Source organism: Bos grunniens, chromosome X (assembly GCF_055505025.1).
Source record: "Bos grunniens cultivar Pamir isolate PY7600 chromosome X, Bosgru_T2T1.0, whole genome shotgun sequence".
NCBI lineage: Eukaryota > Metazoa > Chordata > Mammalia > Artiodactyla > Bovidae > Bos > Bos grunniens.
In genome coordinates this window covers 37,303,193-37,323,526 of record NC_141194.1, presented here as the reverse complement: position 1 = coordinate 37,323,526, position 20,334 = coordinate 37,303,193, and the positions used below count along the sequence as shown (strand labels likewise).

The window sequence follows — 20,334 nt, the reverse complement described above, 5'->3', positions numbered from 1 at the left end:
TCTGTGTTTCTGATCATGTTGCTCTCTCTCCTTCAAAATCTACATTAAGCCTTACCTCCTCTATAATGGCTTTCCTGACCCCTACCCCATCCAAGTCTACTGAGATCTCTCATTGACCACACTACCCATAGTGTCACTCAGCAGACACTTAAAATTAACAAAGGCTTTCTAAATCACTAAAATGTCAAATAGAGATATTTCTATATACATCCCTAGCTTTTTTTTTCTGGGCTTCCCTGGTGGCTCAGACAGTAAAGAATCCTCCTGCAATGTGGGAGACCTGGGTTTGATACCTGGATTGGGAAGATCCCCTGGAGGAGGGCATGATCACCCACTCCAGTAGTCTTGCCTGGAGAATCCTCATAGATAGAGGAGCCTGATGGGCTACAGTCCATGGGGTCACAAAGAGTTGGACACGACTGAACGACTTAAGTGCAGCTTTTTTTCTAATCACATTTCGATAGAGATGAATGATTGCTGGATGTGGCCACAGTATAATTTACTGCCACAGAGACACAGAGGTTCAATCACTTCAAGAACATCATTGTTATTTAGTCACTGTGTTGTGTCTGACTCTTTTGCGACCCTATGGACTGTAGCCTGCCAGGCTCCTCTGTCCATGGGATTCTCCAGGCAAGAATACTGGAGTGTGTTGGCATTTCCTTCTCCAGCAGATCTTCCTGACTCAGGGATCAAACCCCCATCTCCTGCTTAGTAGGCAGATTCTTTACCACTAAGCCACGAGGGAAGCTTTCACGAACATTACCAGATAGAAAACAAAAGTCTACCAAGATCCTGATGGTGGAAAGTCAAGTCTCATCACATACCAGCAAAGCATCAGAACTTTTCAGATTCAAATAAATGCCTCAGTAATTTCTCACAAAAATAAACACAAAGAATGTGGAGTCCTTGAATGACAAGAGTCTCTGGTAAATTCATGAAGCATTTCATGTATGAACAACTACAGTACAAAACCCCTGTGGTATAATTCTTGGTGTTTCCAAGTTGCCTTTGCACATAGTCAAATATTTGATGAGTGGATGTTTAATCATCATTCATAATAGTTTGACTAATTAATTTTATAGTGAGAAATGTCACCTCAAGCATAAAAGATTACACCATTAGATATATTGACTAGTTCATTTAAGCTGTCGTGTTTGAAAGTTATTAAAGCTTGTACAAACAATAGAAACTCATTCATTTATTAATTTACTTTAAAAGTTTATTTTAGCACCTACTAGGTGCTGTTTGTTGGTGCTATAAATACAATGATGAAATGAGACACTGTCCCTACTTGTGTCAAAGAAATCGTAGTCTGTCAGGGAATACAGATATTGGTAGTGGGATTTATACAAATACATAAATACTATGATGAATTCAAATACTTTACACAAATAAGTATACATATGCTATGTATATGCTATGAATCACTTATCTTATTTTTAAATTCTTTGTTTTAAAAAATGTTCTTGGAGTATAGTTGATTCACAATGTTGTAATACTTTCAGGTGTACACTAAAGTGATTCGGTTTTACATATACATATATTCATTCTTTTTCAGATGCTTTTCTCTTACAGGCTATCACAGAATATTGAGTAGAGTTCTCTGTGCTATACAATACATCCTTGTTGGTTGTCTGTCTTACATATAGTAGTGTGTGTATGTTCATCACAATCTCCCAATTTATCATTCTCCTCCATATTTCCCCTTTGGTAATCATGTTTGTTTTTAATATCTGTAAGTCTGCTTCTGTTTTATAAATAACTTCATTTGTATCATTTTGGTTTCTAAATTAGATTCCATGTATGTACAATAACATATTTTTCTTTCTCTGTCTGACTTACTTCACTCAGTATGACAGTCTCTAGATCCATCCATGTTGCAGCAAATGTATTATTTTGTTCTTTTTTATGACTGAGTCATATTCCATTATATATATGTACCATATCTTCTTTATCCATTCCTCTGTTGATAGACATTTAGGTTGTTTCCATGTCTTGGCTAAGGTAAATAGCGCTACAGTGAACATTGGGGTGCATCTATCTGTCTGAATTATGGTTTTCTCCGAGTATATGCCTAGGAATGAGATTGCTGGATCATACGGTAGTTCTATCTTTATTTTTTTAAGGAACCTCCCATACTATTCTCCATAGTGGTTGTACCAACTTACATTCCTACCAACAGTGTATGAAGGTTCCTTTTTCTCCACCTCTCCAGCATTTTTTATCTGTAGACTTTTTGATGATAGCCATTATGACTGCTATGAAGTGATATGTCACTGTAGTTTTGATTTACAGTTCTCTGATAGTTAGTGATGTTGAGCATCTTTTCATGTGCTTTTGGGCCGTGTATATGTCTTTGGAGAAAACGTCTATTTGGATCTCCTGCCCATTCTTTGATTGAGTTGTCTGGTTTTTTGAAGAAGCACACGTTTTAGATATCTATGCAGAGTAATGAATCAGCTCAAAACTCAGTGCCTTAAAACAATGAGATACCATTTATCTCACAGTTCTAGAGTTAACTGGGTTCAGTGGGCAATTCTCGGCCAGGATCTCTCATACAGTTGTGGTCATACAGTGACTTGGGTTGGAGTCATCTTGAAGGCTTCCCTCACTCCCGTGTCTGGCAGTTGATACTCACTTCTGATTGGGATTTCAGCTGGGCTTTCAGTGGTTCATAGACACATGACCCCTCCATGTGGATTCTTGCACAGCATGGTTGCTGACTTCCAAGAGCAAGTATCTAGAAAAGTAAAAACCAGGCAAAAGCTGCATCTCCTCTTGTGCCATAACTTTGGAAGCACACCATGTTGCTTCTGGCATAATCACAGAGCCACCTTGATTCCAGGGGAGACAACACAGAGCTCCCTTGATGAGAGAAGTATTCAATGTCACATTATAAGAAGAACTTAAGGGATGGGAGATACTTTGCAGCCATCTTGGAAAATGTGGAGCACATAGGACTGAAATTTATCTACTAGGGAGTCTAGGAAAGCTTCCTGGAAGTGGTATTTAAGATAAAATCTGAAAATAAGGAGATGTTACCTAGAATAAGCGGTAGAAAAAGTAAGCAGAAGAAAGTATTTGCAAAGGCCCTGAAGTAGAAAGGAACAGCACAGACTGAAAGAAAGTCAGAGTGATAGCAGTAGTAAGACTGATGTAAGGGTGGTGAGAGCTGAGGCTGGATAAGTAGACAGTGTCTGGACAAAACAGAGCTTGTATGTTACACTCAGAATCTCATTCTCTTATGTATCAGTACATGTACCAGTAATCCAGAAAAGGGTTTTAAGCCAGTGAGTGATGGTTTGCTCTGGCTACAGCAAATGGAGAGGATATGGAGGTCGCAGGAGACACAGGAGTGGATGCAAGGAACCACCTAGGAAGTCACTGATAGGGGTCCAGTTGAGAGGTGATAGTATAGAGCATGGGCCAAGTGGGTGACAGTGAAGACAGAGCAACATGGCTGGATTCAAGCATCATAAGGAGGAAAATACAGGACTGAGGGATGAGTTGGCTGGAGAAGAAGGAATTCAAGGATGAACAGTGGTGCCAGTCGCAGACACAGAGAATGCTGGAGGACACCGAAGTTCGCAGGTTAGAGGATGCGAATCTATTCAGTATGTGTGGAGTTGATGGTGCATTTGAACAATCGAGAGAAGTTATTAAATGTATAGTAAGGTCAGGCACCCACAGGAGAGTCTAAAGATAAATATTTATGAATTCTTAATGTTTAGCTTGTAATTGAAGCTCAATAGAGATTCCCATGGAATCAATGTTTAATGGTTTCCCTGAGATGAATGGGTGGCCCAAAACACTTAAGAAGCATCCAGAGATGTTGGAGGTATGATAGTGTGGTGTCCTGGAATCTACAGATTGTCCACGTTACTTGAAGTGTTGTTGTTCAGTCACTAAGTCGTGTCCGGTGACAAGTGGTCACTAGTACTGAATGCTGAGAAGTGTATGGAAACAAGGACTAAACATGTCCATTGGTGCAAACAACACGCAGGTCACAACAGCAAGAGTTATTTCAGAGGACCAGTGTGCACAGACTCAGTTTGGAGTAGGCTGATGGAAGCAGAGAGTTTAGGCAACTTTTTTTTGAAAGGGAAAGAAAGAGTTGGAGGAAACTGTGTAATATTATGGTCATGCAACAGCATCCATTTGAGAAAACATCCCAAGATATACCAAGCATTGGGTTTCATTGTACCAGATCATATACTCAAGAGACGTGTCACTGTGTATCCTCCTTTTAAAGAGAAGTGAGCATGAGGCAAATGGGGAAGGTACTTATATATTCCAGCCAAACAGAAATTGAATCTACCCTGGCAGAGGGAGACAAGGACCAGAGCAGTGTGGGAAAGCTCACACAGCCACTTGAAAAATATTACTGTAGACTCCCAACACTGATACCTCAGAATCCTTATTCAGCTTTGGTGTGTTCAACTCTTGTGGGCCTTGGTGCAAGTCTTGTAACTTTTCCACGAGTCAACTTTTCTTTGGCTGTTGACCAGGGTCAGAGAAAGGCTGATCCCTGAAAGGCAGACAGGACAAAAAGTCCAACAGGATTTGACTAAATGAAGCATTTGATTAGTTATCACTAATAGTATGATGCAACGCAGGAAGGACTATTAACTCATTGTTTCTAAACTTGGCTTGTTTTTGTACTTGGCTGGAGCCCTCAGCCCTCTGGCCAAACAGCAGGGTTTCTGCATGTGCTCTGGCCTCCCTGAAGCCCTCATAATTGAGCCAGAAACTCTCGGGATCCAAGAGAGGTCTGGAAGAACAGGAGAAAGGCTGTGGGGACAGCCACAGGGAGAGGCAGCCTGCACTGTGCCCACACATACAGGGGATGCACGTTAGCTGTTCCCCTTGCAGCTGGAAGCCCTTCTTTAGCCTCCAGGACTCATTTTCCTGTCCAAGTCCTTTCTGTGATGCTGACCTTTGGGTTGATTACAAGTGAGTAAATGAAAGCTTTCCCTCTCCTCCAACACGTCCTTCTATGACTTGAAACATGTGACAAGGCTGTTACCTCCAGCAGATGTTTTCTGGATGAATCAGCATCTGAAAAGGCAGAGGCCCCAGAGATGTGCCAACATCAACAGAATTGCAAGGACTAGGGGGAGAGAGGGGAGACAGTTCGATGGATGCAACCTTGTGCAGAGGGTCAGCTGCACAAACTTTAAAGAAGGCAGCCCGAGAATCATGTTCAGAATAAAGAGTGAAAGGGCAGAACTGTCTCCACAGGGCCTCAAGCAGATCCTACTGGACTGAGGACCAGGGTTGGTCTTTGGGCAATCAATATCATCACAGTTGGATGCAGGCATATGTCTGAGGATAGTCTTTTGGCAAAAACATCCCAGTCTCACATGAGTTAAAACTCGTCTTCAAATGCATGGCCTCTAGAATACCAACCAATTGTTTCATTTTTACCACATTAAGTTACTCCTGTCTCCCAAGAGCTCTGCCCCCTCCTCTACTCCTCTCTTAGACTGCCACAAACCACATTACCACCCCAGGTGAGGGCTTAGAAGTTAGGGGTTCAATCCTTATGGGTGAGATATTTAACCACAGGATCTAACTGATGTTTCTTCACTTTGTTCTATTTTTCGTCAGCCTTTAGAACTGGGTCATGTTCCCTTGTCCATAATTTCTACAAGTCTTATCTGGCAAAAAAAAAAAAAAAAAGGGGGTGCCTCTTCTCCCTTGGGACTCAGATGCCCCTTGTCAAGATCCAGAAGCTGGTGTTTGCTATGGCTTCCTTCATGCTCCCCTGTTTAACTTGTATTCTCCAAGCCTCTTTTTCCTTTTCTTCCTTTTTCTCCAATGTCCTCAAGGAGCTCATCCACTTCAGTGACTTCAGCTTTCACCTCCATGCAAGCTGTTCAAATATCGACCCCTCTCCTCCTCTCTCCTACTAAATTTCAAATGATCTTAGTACTAGAGGTCCTCACCTTGTTGGTCCACCCACACGGCAATCTTCACATGTTCAAAACTAAACTTACTGTCTCCTCACCCTTGCTCCTCACCTGTATCAGCCCATGTTCATCCAGAGAAGCAGATGTATATTGTGAAAGTTCAGTATGGATTCATTACAGGGAACTGTTCTTATGCAGTTGTGGCCGCTTACTAAGCAGTCTCTCTATGGCTGTTATCTCTGAGTCTAAAGCTGGAGCTTGACATTCATGGAATGTCCAGGAGGGAAGATGGATGTTAAGTGGAGGGGGGAGATTGAAGGTAGGTTGGAACCAAAAAGCACAAGTTGGAGCCCCATGAGGAAGAACCAGACTCATGTAAGTCCATGTGGCCTTTGACCTTGGTGATGAGGATCTCCAGCAGAATAGGGCTCTTCATCACAGAGCTAAACACATCTACACCTGGCCTAGGAGTCGAAGAAGCTGAAGGATTAGAGAAAGGTTGGTGCTTCACACCAGCGAGGTAAGTCAGCAAGTCGGCAACATGTGTGAGCTACAAAATGGCCACTGCTTCTCTTCCAGCCTCCAAATCTCCTGAGAATCTCCCCTAACTGGAAACAAGAGAGTGAATTCTGGGAAATGTAGCTCAGCCTAGCCAAGCTGACACATCACAAAGCCATTAAAATTCACCCCTAGTCAACTTGGCATCCATACACATCTCCTTAAAGTATACTTAATATCTGAATCAGCACAAGGCTAAAGTCCTACTTCTGCCTAGTATTATACAACTCTTCCACATACAACCAAAAAATGCTAACCCTTTCCCCAGAAGAGAATACAGAGTTCCTTATTTTGTCCGTGGGTGATGTTCATTCTTTTCCAAGATGATTCACACATTTCCTTTGATATCTTTGAGACACAAAGCATTATTAATATATCATGTTAGATGATGAGATGAAATAAGAAAGAAAACAAAAATATCTAGTTAATATATATACAAATATATCTGTATTAAAATAAGGAAGAACTATTTATAACTATTACAGTCTCCCTCTCTGCAGCAGCCACATGGTCATAATGGATATTTATAAATTTGTTGTGGTTTACTCACTCAGTCAAGTCCAACTATTTGCGAACCCATGGACTGTAGCCTGCCAGGCTCCTCTGTCCATGGGATTGTCCAGGCAAGAATACTGGAGTGGGTCGCTATTTCCTCCTCCAGGGGATCTTCCTGACCCAGAAATGAAACCCAAGTTTCCTGCATCACCTGCATTGGCAGGCAGATTCTTTACCACTAAGCCAGTTGGGGCACCAATATTTATAACTGCTTTCCCATTGTATACTATTTGTATTCATTTTGCTGTCAACTAGCACCTCCGCAGCTCATGGTTCTTTGGTGAGGTGTGATAAACTTTCAGTCTTGAAGGTTCTGGTATATTAGCATCCCTGCCTGAATTTGCTTGTTGTCCACCCATCTTTGCGCCCTTCATTTAAGGGTTCAAATGGCTTCCCAGGCGGCACTAGTGGTAAAGAGCCTGCCTGCCAATGCAAGAGACATAAGAGACAAAGGTTCGATCCCTGGGTGGGAAGATCCTCTGGAGAAGGAAATGGCAACCCACTCCAGTATTCTTCCCTGGGCAATCCCATGTACAGACGAGCCTGGCGGGCTGTAGTTCATGGGGTCACAAACAACTGGACACGACTGAAGTGACTTAGCACACACACATGGTTTTCTGTTGGCAATAATCATCGGACCTGGGAGTATTAAGAGGGACACTTAAGGATTTTCACTAGAGGTAATAGCAAACAGTGCCGCTCCTGTTTCCCCTGCTGTATTTAGGGATCTATGAATACTGGCTGCAGGAGAAACAACATCATATATTTGATGGCAACTCAAAGCATATACAGCATCGAGGATGACCTTGCCCAGCCCTGCAAGGTGTTATCACTTAGCTATGCATCAAGTACATCTTCAAAAGGCGGCGCCACTTCAATCAAGCTGCTTCTGGATGATAGGGAACATGGTAAGATCGGTAAATGCCATCACTCCGAGTCCATTGCCACATTTCATTTGCCGGGAAGTGCGTTCCTTGATTGGAAGCCGTGCTTTGCTCAGTACCAAGATGGTGGGTAAGATATTCCATAAGACCATGGATGGGAATTGGGGCAGAAGCATGTGGACAGAGAAGGAAAATCCGATATATGTCTACTGAAGTCACCAGGTGAAAGTGAAAGTAAAGTGTTAGTCGCTCAGTCCTGTCTGCCTCTTTGTGACCCCATGGACTGCAGCCCACCAGGCTCCTCTGTCCAAGAGATTTTCTAGGCAAGGATACTGGAGTGGGTTGCCATTTCCTCCTCCAGGGGATCTTCCCAACCTAGGGATCAAACTGTGTTCCCTGCGTTGGCAGGTGGATTCTTTACCGTCTGAACCACCACCAGGTAGACTTCTCAAAACCCTGCCTACTTAGAGGATCCCTCTCAGTGCTGCTGTTCAGGGCTGTAAGCGAGTTGGGCGGTAACGCTGCCGCTTTCCACTTTCAGGTGCTGCCTACCTGCCATGCAGAACTATCTGAGGTTTTTCTTCCTCAGTTAACTGGCCAGAGGGCTCATTCCATCAGGCCAGAGCTGTGGGTTGGAAGAGAGAAGGTAATGTAGCAGAAATAGGGACCATGGATTTTGGGGTCACTTCTTTTTTCTTTCTGTTTTTTGGTTGCATGGGGTCTTTGTTGCTGTGTACTGGCTTTCGCTAGTTGCAGCGAGTGGGGGATTCTCATTGCAGTGGCTTCTCTTGTTTTGGAGCACAGGCTCTAGGCACACGGGCTTCAGTGGTTGTGGTGCATGGGCTTAGCTGCTGCATGGCATGTAGAATCTTCCTGCAGCAGGGATAAAACCCATGTCCCCTGCCTTGGCAGGTGGGTTGTTTATCCACTGTACCACCAGGGAAGTCCTTGAGGCCTTTTCTTAATGCAACTTACGCCTTCCAGGCCCACACAAGCCTGATTACATATGAATCACTTCCATTTGATGATGGAGTGCCACAGTGAATACCCTACTGTATGGCTTGGCCAGTTGGACAACGCTAGTTCACGATGAGCAGCTCAAGTTACACAGTAACTTGGTGGTCCACAGATAAGCATTTCATCAACCAAAAGTTGATTCTGAAAAGGAGAGTAAGTATCCACTAAGGAGGGCAGGGATTTGGCCACAAAGTTTTAAGGGTCAGGTCTTGCTTCATCTAGAGGGGCTTGCCAAAGACTTCACACTGCACCTCTTTCAGCTGCTGACACATGGAACACCAGTAGATCGGGTCACATGGCCCAAGTGACAGAGCAGCTTATGAAGTGGCCCAGACATATGACAGGGTCTTCTCTTGTCCTGTGTGTGTCCATGCTCAATTGCTCAGTCATGTCCAGCTCTTTGCAACCCCACGGACTGTAGCTTGCCAGGCTTCTCTGTCCATGAGATTTCCCAGGCACGAATACTGGAGTGGGTTGCCATTTCCTCTTCCAGGGGATCCTCCCAACTCAGGGATTGAACCTGCATCTCATGTGTCTCTCTGCATTGGCAGGTGGGTTCTTTTCCACAGTGCCAACTGGCAAGCCCTCTCTTGTTCTGAGCCCCACTCAAAACTAGCATGTCTTAGGTCACATCCATACAGTATCTAACCAAAGAGGAAAATAAGAGGGATTCTTTCAATTGGGCTTTGTATTATAAGTCTCTGAGCAAGCCCCTGGTTGGCCAGCCTGAGGCCTGTGCTGAGCCCTCTAATTCCAGGGGCCTGGGGCTCAAGTTCTATTGACCCAGCATGATTCATGGGACCACACCTATGACCGTGATTTAGAGTCTTGTGGTCAGCAGATCCCTCCAAAACCACACAAGGAGTTCCCCAAATGATATTTTTTTCTGGGAGTTCATCATTGAGCCATTCTTAGAGTTGAAGTAAGGCTCTGGAAAATTCAGGTAGCCCTCTTCAAGTAGTCCTTTTCTCCGGAGAAGTCTCTGAGCGTATTTCAGAAGGATTACTTGTACCTTCTCTCTGCCAGAGCAGGAGGGGAACTTTCCTGGACCTTCACCATGAAAACCTGGTAGGGTTCCTGAAGTTAAAGCCTATGGCAGTGTGGGAATCTCTGCTATGACGTCACCCCCAGCAGTTTCTCACTCTCCTATTAGTCTGCACTCAGCCCTCAGCCATTTTTCTACATTGCCATTATGGCGTACCTACCAATGTATGACTCCAGCGTGTCTTCTGCTCCAGGTAAGCAGATCTTGGCTGTGACTGTCTGGATCTGCCTGTCTTTCTAGATGGGTGGTGATTTGCCTGAAAACTCAGTTCTTTGTTGACTCCAAGAAAAGTCATGTATTTTCATTTACCCAGCTTTCTCTTGTTGTCAGGACAGGAACGATAACTTCCAAGCCTGACCAAAGGTGTTAATTTCATATTTGAATCTTTGCATTCTTATATTTCTCAATTTTCTGTATGTGTGCTCAGTCGTTTCAGTCATGTCCAACTCTTTGTGACCCCATGGACTGCAGCCCTCCAGGCTCCTCTGTCCATGGTGGTTCTCCAAGCAAGAATACTGGAGTGGGTTTCCATGCCCTCCTTGGGACCTTCCCAACCCAGGGCTGGAAACCCGGTTGCAATGCGCCTGCAACCCGCATTGCAACCCTTTACCAATTGAGCCACCAGGGAAGCCTATATGACCTCTACTCCTGCTGTATAAGAGTATTCTTGAATCTTTTGCTGAATACACCAAATAGTTTCTGAAACTGCCTTTCCTTTTTTTTTTTTTGGTAACTGATTATTTTCATAAATGAGATGTTTTCCTTTGAATCTTTAGGAGTCAAACTATTCCTTTTCCCTTATGCTGCAGAAGTTTTCATCCCTTAGAGCTTGTATTGTATCACTCTGAATATTTATTCTAGAAAGAGAAGAAATCTCTTTAAGCCAGGGGATTGTAAACAGACTGCCTGTAGCTTTTTTTGATCTTGACCTTGAGCACTCTTAAGTTAACCCTCTCAGATCTAGATTTGTAACAGATACCAGAGAGCAATAGTACCAGCCAAACTCGCCCTGCCCTTCTGGCATTCATTTAGCACGATTCCAATAGACTGCGGTCACATCTCCTTGTCCTTCGAGTCTTGAGTCCTCAGAAACCTGGAGTCTAGTGTGGTCTCTAGTTTGTATAAGTGCAGGATGGAAACAATTAAACCCACTATAACTGTGCTACTCAAAGTGTGGTCCCTAAACCCATGCTGCTCTCTGACTCATTCCCATTTTATTTTTCTAGGGAGTTATATTTATTGATTTTATGAAAGCCTTGATCAATGATGGATTGGGAATTTTAAAAAATTTATGTAAGTATAGTTGATTTACAATGTTCTGTTAATTTCAGGTGTACAGCAGAGTGACTCAGTTATACATATATATGCATTCCTTTTCATGTTCTTTTTCTGTTATGGTTTATCAAGGGATATTGAATATAGTTCCCTGTACTATACAGGACCTTGTTGTTTATTCATCCTATATATAATAGTTTGCCTCTGCTAATCCCAAACTTGAATTGAGAATTTTGGAAAAATAGTCCTTCACCACAGCTAGTTTCCAGGTGGCTCAGTGGGTAAGGAATCTGCCTGCAATGTAGGAGACCTGGGTTTGACCCCTAGAGAAGGGCATGGCAACTCACTTCAGTATTCTTGCCTGGAGAATTCCATGGACAGAGGAGCCTGGTGGGCGACAGTTCATGGGTCGCAAGTAGTCGGACACAACTGAAGCAACTTAGCATGCACAGCTGGTCTGCACTGTCTCAAGTCTCATCCCTCCTGAGTGTCTCCTTGACTTTGATTCCACTCCCATTTCCTAAGGTACAGTGAGCCACCAATGTTCCCCTTGAGCTTCAGGTCCTTTACTCTGGAAGGATGTGGGAAGAGAAGCACAGGTTTGTGAGGGTGGGGGATAAGGAGGTGTGGGAAGATGGCAGAGACTCACGAGGGAAGGGCCTTGACTGACATGCTCAGAAAAGCTCTCTCCTGCAGTAGGTAGGGGGCTGCCAGATTCTGCTTCAATGGTGTCTCTGAGTCTACAAGTTCAAGGAAGAGAGTGGAGGGGTGGGGAATCCTGCGACTCCTTTTCCTTCCTTCTCCACTGTGGGTCATTCTGCTCTAACTCAGGGGGCAAGGCTGTGCTGTTTAATCCAGCCTCATCCACACTGCAATTGGTGGAAAGACACCTCTCCCCACCCCACTACCCCCTGCCAGACTTAGGCTGTGTTCCCTTCTCCTCACTTTCGGCACTTTGCCCAGCACTCAGGAATGCTTCTGAGGATAGAACAGGCTCTGTCAGCAGCGCCCTGAGGTGCCTGGCAAGTCTGTCGTAGCCTGTAGGCAACTAAGTATGGTAGGTACTGCTGAGAAGCCACGTTTCCTGTACTCTGAGTCTGTGTGGTTGAATTTTGAGATCTCATGTAGGGCATCATATTTATCTTTATTATCTTCTTATTTATTTATGACTATGCCGGGTCTTTGCTGCACACGGGCTTGCTCTAGTTGCAGTGAGTGAGGGCTACTTCTTCGTTGCAGAGAGCAGGCTTCTCATTGTGGTGGCCACTCTCTTTGTGGCGCACAGGCTCGAGAGCACAGACTTCAGTAGTTGTGACTCTCGGGCTTAGTTGCTCCGGGGCTTGTGGGATCTTCCCGGACCAGGGATAGAACCCATGTTCCCTGCATTTGCAGGCGGATTTTTGATCCACTGTGCCACCAGGGAAGTCCTATCATTATTTTTTAGTGTTCAGAGTCAATACAACATTCTTGCTTATTTATTAGAGATGCCTGGAACCTATTTCTTACCTATCTCTGTGCCTCATGCCAACAGTGTCTTTTCCCAACTCATTAGTAGCTATGACCAGCAGGACAGGAAGAGATCAGAGCTCTGTGGCACTCCCTGGGTGACTTCTCCTCCTGTTTCCATCCATTCATGGCCCTGTCTGCTGGATTCAGTTGCTTAACAGATTATGAATCTACTTAACCATCCTATTGTCTACCAGGACACTGTGAAGAGGATGGATAATTTCTCCTACGCTTCCCTCTTCCCTCATCCCTTCTGCCAGAGAGTCCTGTATATAATAATTATATATAGTAATACTAGTTATTGTAATTATTACTATAAATCTGGTTGGAGTTTGTTCTAAAGTAGCAAAGAAAGCGGCTCTTAACAGTGTGGTGTTGCTTGTTATCAGCCAGATTCAGGTGCTAGGTGAGAGCCAGGTGTTCCTTGTCCGTTCAGTAATAAAATGCATGCTGGGTTTTGTGAGCAGAGCTTGTCTCAGAGGTGATAAAGGAAAGGAAGGCCACCGGTCAGACTAACCTGGACCTGGAAATTTGGGGTGCCCATAAACCTTTGCTCATGAGCCTCCAACAGGGGTTCTCGATTAGGGCCAGTTTTTGTGCTAGAAGATATCTGACAGCTCCTGGAGACATGTATTGTCACAACAGAGAAAAATTGAGGGCCTGCTACTTGTTCTTAGGGGCACAGAGGCCAGGGATGCAACTAAAACATCCTTCAGTACACAGAGCAGGCACCCTCCCCAACCAAGATTGGTCCAGCCACAAATGTCAATAGCACTTGGGCTGAGAATCCTTGACTTAGAATTTATCCCATTCTAAAATCTGCACCACTGGAGCATGGGGGCAAGGGGATGATCCATCTACTCAAAGGCCAGGCTACATCCCTAAAGATTCTAGTTTCATTGGTCTGGCTGGGGTGGAGCCCAGATAGGGTATTTCCATGAAGCTCCCCTAAGATTTCTCTCCTGGGTGGACAGGATTGAGAACCATTCCCTGGAGAGTCTGGTGAGATGGAGGCCTAGGAAGAGCCTGACCACCCTCATTGTCTTGTGATCAGAAGGTTACAGAAGGGTCGTCGGCTCCATGAGGAGCAACGATGGAGAGAAGGCTCCCAGGCACCAGAGAGGATTAAGATGGAAGTTCAAGGCAGAGTCTTTTGTGAGAACTGGGAAAAGAGCAAGCCATCTAGATTAAAAAAATTGAAAACCTTCTGGATGGATATTCCCAGGGCCCTTCATCTAGCTAACAGACCAGACTGCTGAGGTGAGGAGAAAGCTGCCTTTCCACAATGAACATGGCCTCTACCATAGAACAGGGCTCGGTGACCCCAGAGGCGGCTGGATTTTAGCACCCTTGCCCCTTCCTCCAGGACCTTCGCTCAGAGCACATGGCACAACTGAATGCAGCAGCCCTAGTTGGAATCTGTCTTAGTTATGATCTTCTGGCAGGAAAAGGGGCGAGGTCCCTGCCTTAGGTGTTTACAAAAAAAAAAAAAAAAGAGAGAGAGGGAGAGAAAGCCTCAAAGAAGAAACCAGATCCGTCCTGCAGGCAGCCGAGAAACCCTATACTGACGCCAGCCTCCACGAGGGTGGAGGCTCCAGGCGGATCGTGGTGTGCTAGGGGTGTGAACAATCCAGGAAATGGGGAACTCTGATTGCAAGAAACTACAACAGCTGGATTCCCAGGCTGTGGGTGAGACGGGGAACTTTCTGGGCCTTGTGCTCGCCCATCAGCCAACCTTGGAAAGAGTACCTCAAGCCTCATCCCAAACCGCAGTGCAGCCGGCACACACCCGGGCCAGCCCTTGATTCATTCCTTCGCTAAAGAGAAACCAAAAAGCCATAGCACGGACGCTGGCGCCGGCGCAACCACACACCTAAGTTCAAATCTCCGCTCTGTCCGTAACCGTGGACCCGAGCAAGTTTCTAAGCGGCGTTTCTTTTCGGAGAGGGTGGGCATAATAACAGCAAACTTGGGGAGTGATCAGGAGGGTCAAACCCGCGAACTTGGCCATAATAACCTGCCGCGGTTGTCTCTTCTCTTTCCCTGCGACTCACCCAGCTCTCTGCATGGATGACATGGTGCTAGGGGCCCGGGATCTGGGAGGGGGTCGGGCAACCGGTGTGTGTATTTGGAGTGCAAGGGCGCAATCTGGGAAACCCAGAGATACTTTGGGATGGTTCGGTTTACTAGGGCACGCCCCTGGCGCGCTCCGGCACCCCGGAGAGGGGGGCGGAGGTGTCAGCCCCGCTCCAGAAGAAGCGCTGGCACAAAAGGAGGGGGTGGGTCGGAGCCCCAGCCGCGCCAACGCTCCGGGGAGGCGGAGGAAGGAGGGTTGGCCGGGGGCGGGAGACAGGCGAGAGGAGGAGTTTTTAAGTTCGGCCTCCGCCGGCCCGCGGCGCAGTCCCTCGGTCCGGTCGATCTCCTCCCGCCCCCGGGACACGCGCCGCGCAGCTGAGCGGAGCGCAGCGCCGGCGCGCCATGGGGAGCCCCGCACTCCGGCCCGCGCTGCTGCTGCTGTTGCCACTGCTGCTACGAGTCCCGCCGAGCCGCGGCTTCCCAGGTAATGCCGGGGGCGGGCCAGCCTCCCCAGCGGGATGCCGGGGACCACCCCCATCTCCGGCTTGGCCGGAGGGTGGTGCGAGGCGCCCTTTGTTTGCGCCGACTTCGTCTTTCGCCGCCCCGGGATTGGGGGACGCGGAGTGGGGCTAGCGTCCCGGCAACGGGAAGGGAGAACCGATTGTCAGGCTGCCGCCGGGAGTCGACGGACCCTCTGCGCCCGGAGTTCCAGGGGGTCAGTCAAACCCACGTAGGCGCTAGAGGCGACCAAGAGACGTTTGGCCGAGGGCTACTTTCTCACCCCCAGGAGTTGCCTCTCCTGCGGTTGCTCGCGGCCGGGACCCAGGGGACTGACAGCTTGTCCTGGAAGGAGTACCTACCCCCTCCCACTCGAGGAGCCAGGCCACCCCCTGGGGCTGCAGGGCACTAGTCGCTGTAGAAAGACTCTCGTGGCCGGCGCAGGCGGGGCCTCTCCCGCATCCCCCAACCCCCCCTGCTGGGGATTCCGAGAAAGTCTGCACCGATGGGAGAGAGGTGCCAGCTGAGAGTGGTGACATGTGGCAAGCGCTTGGTTAGCACGCGGGCTCTGCTAGACAGGGGGTGGGGCTTTTGGTTTCAGGAAGGCGTGGTCTGTAGCATCTAAGGGAACCCAGGTGTTTATTAGGGCTCTCCTGGTGTTGACAAAATCTTCTTTGGAAGTGCCCTTTTAAAAACTACCGCCGAGTCCCTCATCAGAGAGGCTTAAGTTAGCAAAGAGCTTCAGGGGAGCTGGGAAACATGGATGCACCCGTGTCGCCCTGGAGAGAAGAAATCCATGGGCGCGTTTTAATTTAGTGTTAATGGGAAAGTGGGTTATGTGGGCTATGGGGTCAGCAGATATCTGGCTTTACTTTCAATACTGTGGGCAGTTTAAATTTGGGTCTGAAAAGTGAACCTACAGAGTTGTGGGTGAAGCTTGGAGGGGGAGGGTTCCCAGATAGAATGCTGGGGAGATGTAGGGCTGGCTGCTAGACATTCCCTGCGCATCCACTAATGAGTGAATGAATCCAACGTGTGAAGTGATAATCAGGAACTTTTGTTTCCAGCTGACTCTTGTAAGTTTTTCAGCTGTTGGGTAGGAACTGATTCAGGGCAAAGTGGAAAGGAGACTTTATCCTCTGTGCCTGGCAAGTGCCATTCCCCTGACCCCCAGGTGGATTCATTCTTCCACCCCCATCCCCCAAAGCGGGAATCAGGTTAATGTGAAACTAGAGGGGAGGGAGAAGCCCGCACTGGACAGGGAGCAGGGGGAGAAGTTGAGAAATTAGAGGTGGCTTTTCCTGCTGAACTGGCAGGCATCTCTAAGCCGCCTGTGCAACTGGTGGAGCCTTTCTTAGTTAGCCAAGGGGCCTCTTGTCTTTTTCCACCTGACCTTCCTCCCCTCTCTCACCCTGCCCTCCACTCTCCTTCCTTCTACTGCATAGCTTGCTGCCAGAGCCCAGCCACCCACAGAGTCATGGGTTTCCAGCTTGGACGCTCACTACTTTTGGGAACTGGCCCTGGTTGGCCCGGCTCCTCCCTCCAGCACCAGCCTGCAGGCTGCCCCCAACTTGGCACATCCCAATGGGATCTTTCAGGAAATGTGCTCTGCTGGGGCTGATGATTCCAAAGGAGCAGATTTCAGTCCAAGCCAGAGGTTTTGGAAGTCTGGGGAGGGGAGACTCTCTAAGCCTGTGGGTCCCAAGACAAGTCATGTCAGCCATGTTCACCCTAAGTGCTGAGTGACAGATTTTGAAGATCATTTCAGAGGCAGTCTCTTAGCAAGTGGACAGTGTGTCTCTGGTAAGAGGCCTGGAATCAGGAATCTTTGAAAGAGGGAGATGGGTATTGAGAAGGCCCCATCAGCACTTCTCCCCCTATTGTATAACCATCTGAGATTTAATAGGGAAACTGTCAGAGAGAGAGAGAGAAAATCATTCCCAGTCCCACTCCTAGAAGGTCTCTGGAGTTCTTCCATCTTTGAATTTGATGCAGCTTTTCTGGCTCTCTGATTTTTATAGCCTACCAAGATGTGGTGTCTATAAAAACCCACATGAAGTATATGGAAAGTTTATAGCTAAGTTGTCTATGTTGGATTGTGTTTGTATGTCTGTAAGATAGGATTTCTTACTCTGTTCTTTGTTTTTGCTTTTATTGATGTGTAATTGACATATAACATTAGTTTTGGGTGTACAGTGTAGTGATTTGATATTTGTACACACTGCACAATGGTGGCCACAGTAAGTCTAGTTACCATGCATCACTGTACATAGTTACAAAAAAATTTTTTCTTGTGATGAGAACTTTTAAGATATACTCTCAATACAGTATTATTAATGATAGTCATTCCCTGGTGACTCAGATGGTAAAGAATCTGCCTGCAATGCAGGAGACCCAGGTTCGATCCCTGGGTTGGGAAGATCCCCTGGAGGAGGGCATGGCTACCCACTCCAGTATTCTTGCCTGGAGAATCCCATGGACAGAGGAGCCTGGTGGGCTACAGTCCATGGGGTCACAAAGACTGGGTGAGTAACACACACATACCATGCTATACATCTCATCCCATGACTGATTTAAAGCTGAAAGTTTATACATTTTGATTGCCTTCACCCATTGCGTCTACTCCTCACCCCCCTTCCCATCTGGCCACCACAAATCTGTTCTATGTATCTATGAGCTTAGATTTTGTTTCATTTTTTAGATGCCACATATATGTGTGATCATATGGTATTTGTCTTTCTCTGCCTGACTGACCTCGCTTAGTAAAATGCCCTCAGGGTCCACGCATGTTGTCACAATTGGCAGCATTCCATTCTTCTTTTCTGGCTGGATACTGTTCCATTGTATGTATATACCACATCTTCTTTATCCATTCTGAGCCAGCAGGGAAGCCCTTTCCCTAAATGTAAATTTATATGATTTAATTTTCATTGTAATAAACTTAGGGATGGGCTTCCCTGGTGGCTCAGATGGTAAAGAATCATTCCCACAGGAGATGCGGGGTTCAAACCCTGGGTTGGGAAGATCCCATGGAGAAGGGAATGGCAACCCACTCCAGTATTCTTGCCTGGAGAATCCCATGGAAAGAGGAGCCTGGTGGGCTACAGTCCATGGGGTCTAGAAAGAGTTGGGCACAACTTATCAACTGAGTACAAATGGTAGTTGTATTTTTAGTTTTTCGAGGAACCTCCATGCTATTTTCCATAGTGGCTGCACCAGTTTATTTTCTCATCAGTAGCACATAAAGATGCCCTTTTCTCCACATCCTTGCCAACACTTGGTGTTTCTTGTCTTTCGGAGAATAGCCATTCTGACAGGTATCTCTTTGTAGTTTTGCTTTGCATTTCCATTTTATTCTGTTTGCAGTGAACTCTTGAAACCTCATTTACATCTGAGATTTTTGAGGTTCAGTGTACCTCCTTTTGCAAGCAAGGCTGAAGACAGAGAACAAGTGCTGTGGCCACTAAGAAAGGCTCCGTGAACCTGACGCCTGGGGAAAACTGGTAAAGTGTGCGGTTTCACTGTTGTAGCCACGCGTTCTGGGAAACAAACTCACTCAGAAGGACGATGCAGATAGTGGAGTGCAGTTTATTACACCGGCGGGCCCAAGGCAGAGTCTCCTCTTAGCCAAGGACCCTGACCAGTTTTTCTGAAAACCTTATATACCCTAAGTGTACATGCCCAAACCCACCTCCCCAAATTCCCTGAAACTAGTCTGAACAAAGGAGAAGAAAGATACAATCAAAGTTAACCCATGATTCATATGCCTTAAGCCTAGGTAGTTAACAGTGAACAATTATCAATAGGCCTATGGTCATACCCCAATAAGCATAATAGAATTTACGATTCTGTTTGGTTACACAGATAATTAGGGTGTTCTTTTAGGCAACAGAGAGTCTAGGTACGAGTCCTGGGGCTCTTCCATCCAGGGGGCCTGGTTTTCCAGTTGGTATGCCGTTTCCATAGATACTGGGCATATAGCTCAAAGTCCACAGTCCGGCCCAAGATGGAGTCCTGCTTTCAAGATGGAGCCTGTTCTGTCTGTTTCCTCCTTCATCCCCGCCTCTTGATGCTCTTAACTCGTAGTATGAGCATCATTCATAGGGATATATTGCACCCTGACTCTCCAACCTCCAATTTGGGAGAACAACATCAACCTTTGGGCTACAATGTTCATAATACATTGTGAAATAAAGGGTCCACAAAGCAGAACTATCAAGACAACTATAAAAATGGTAAATATAGTTTTCCACCAATCACCCTTCACCCAAGATAGGACCAAAGTCCAAAAAGGAAGATTATCATCAGACATAACTTTTACCTGACCTTTCATGTCATCTAGGGTGGCTGATATATAGCCAGATAAATCAGGAATATATACACAATATTCAACTTTAATTATAGCACAGGTCCCTCTTTGTACTGAAACTATGGTTAGTCTCAAGATGATACCAGCAAGTCCTTGAAGCAGCAGTTGATTGTAGAGCTTCATCTCTGTTTCTTCTTTAAGATGATCTTGGTTTCACAGGGATCAGTGGGTCTTTTGTGTAGTGCCCTCAGCGTCCTCCAGGTCTGCATGGTATGCTCTCTTCACCCTCATATGAAGGATCCAGGGAGTGACACCTGCAACCTTAACTGCAGTAGGGCTGGTTAGAACAACAGTATATGGACCGTTCCAATGTGGGGCCAAGGAGTCGTGTTTCCAGTCCTTGACCACACCTGATCCCTGGGCACAAATTTGTGAATCTGTTCCCCAAGGAGGAATGGCACCCTTTCTAGTACAAACTTAGTTACCTGATTTATTACCTTACTCAGTTGTTCCATCTGCTGTGAAATCTCATCTCCCCTCACCTAAGGCAAATTTGTTGATACCTGTTTTATTATGGGAGGGGCCCTCCCATACACAATTTTGTACAGAGAAGAGCCATGGAATTGTGGGGTCATCCTGAGTCTGAGCAGAGCCGTCGGAAACAAGTCCACCCAGGAACAGTCAGTCTCTAAGACC

At 46.3% G+C, this 20,334-nt stretch overlaps 1 protein-coding gene and 1 long non-coding RNA gene across 4 annotated transcripts in view; both read left to right on the top strand.

The window, feature by feature from the left end:
* The first annotated feature begins 15,152 nt into the window (after positions 1-15,152).
* Positions 15,153-20,334, top strand: part of SRPX (sushi repeat containing protein X-linked) — a 144,622-nt gene continuing 139,440 nt past the window's right edge. For all 3 annotated transcript variants that reach the window (XM_086387677.1, XM_086387678.1, XM_086387676.1), the window contains exon 1: positions 15,153-15,315. In XM_086387677.1, coding sequence (XP_086243803.1) covers positions 15,234-15,315 — 82 coding nt within the window. In that variant the 5' untranslated portion in view covers positions 15,153-15,233. The remainder of the gene's footprint in view (positions 15,316-20,334) is intronic.
* Positions 15,323-20,334, top strand: part of LOC147340155 (uncharacterized) — a 36,917-nt gene continuing 31,905 nt past the window's right edge. Inside the window, exon 1 of the long non-coding RNA XR_015158968.1 lies at positions 15,323-18,832. This is a non-coding gene — a long non-coding RNA (uncharacterized LOC147340155). The remainder of the gene's footprint in view (positions 18,833-20,334) is intronic.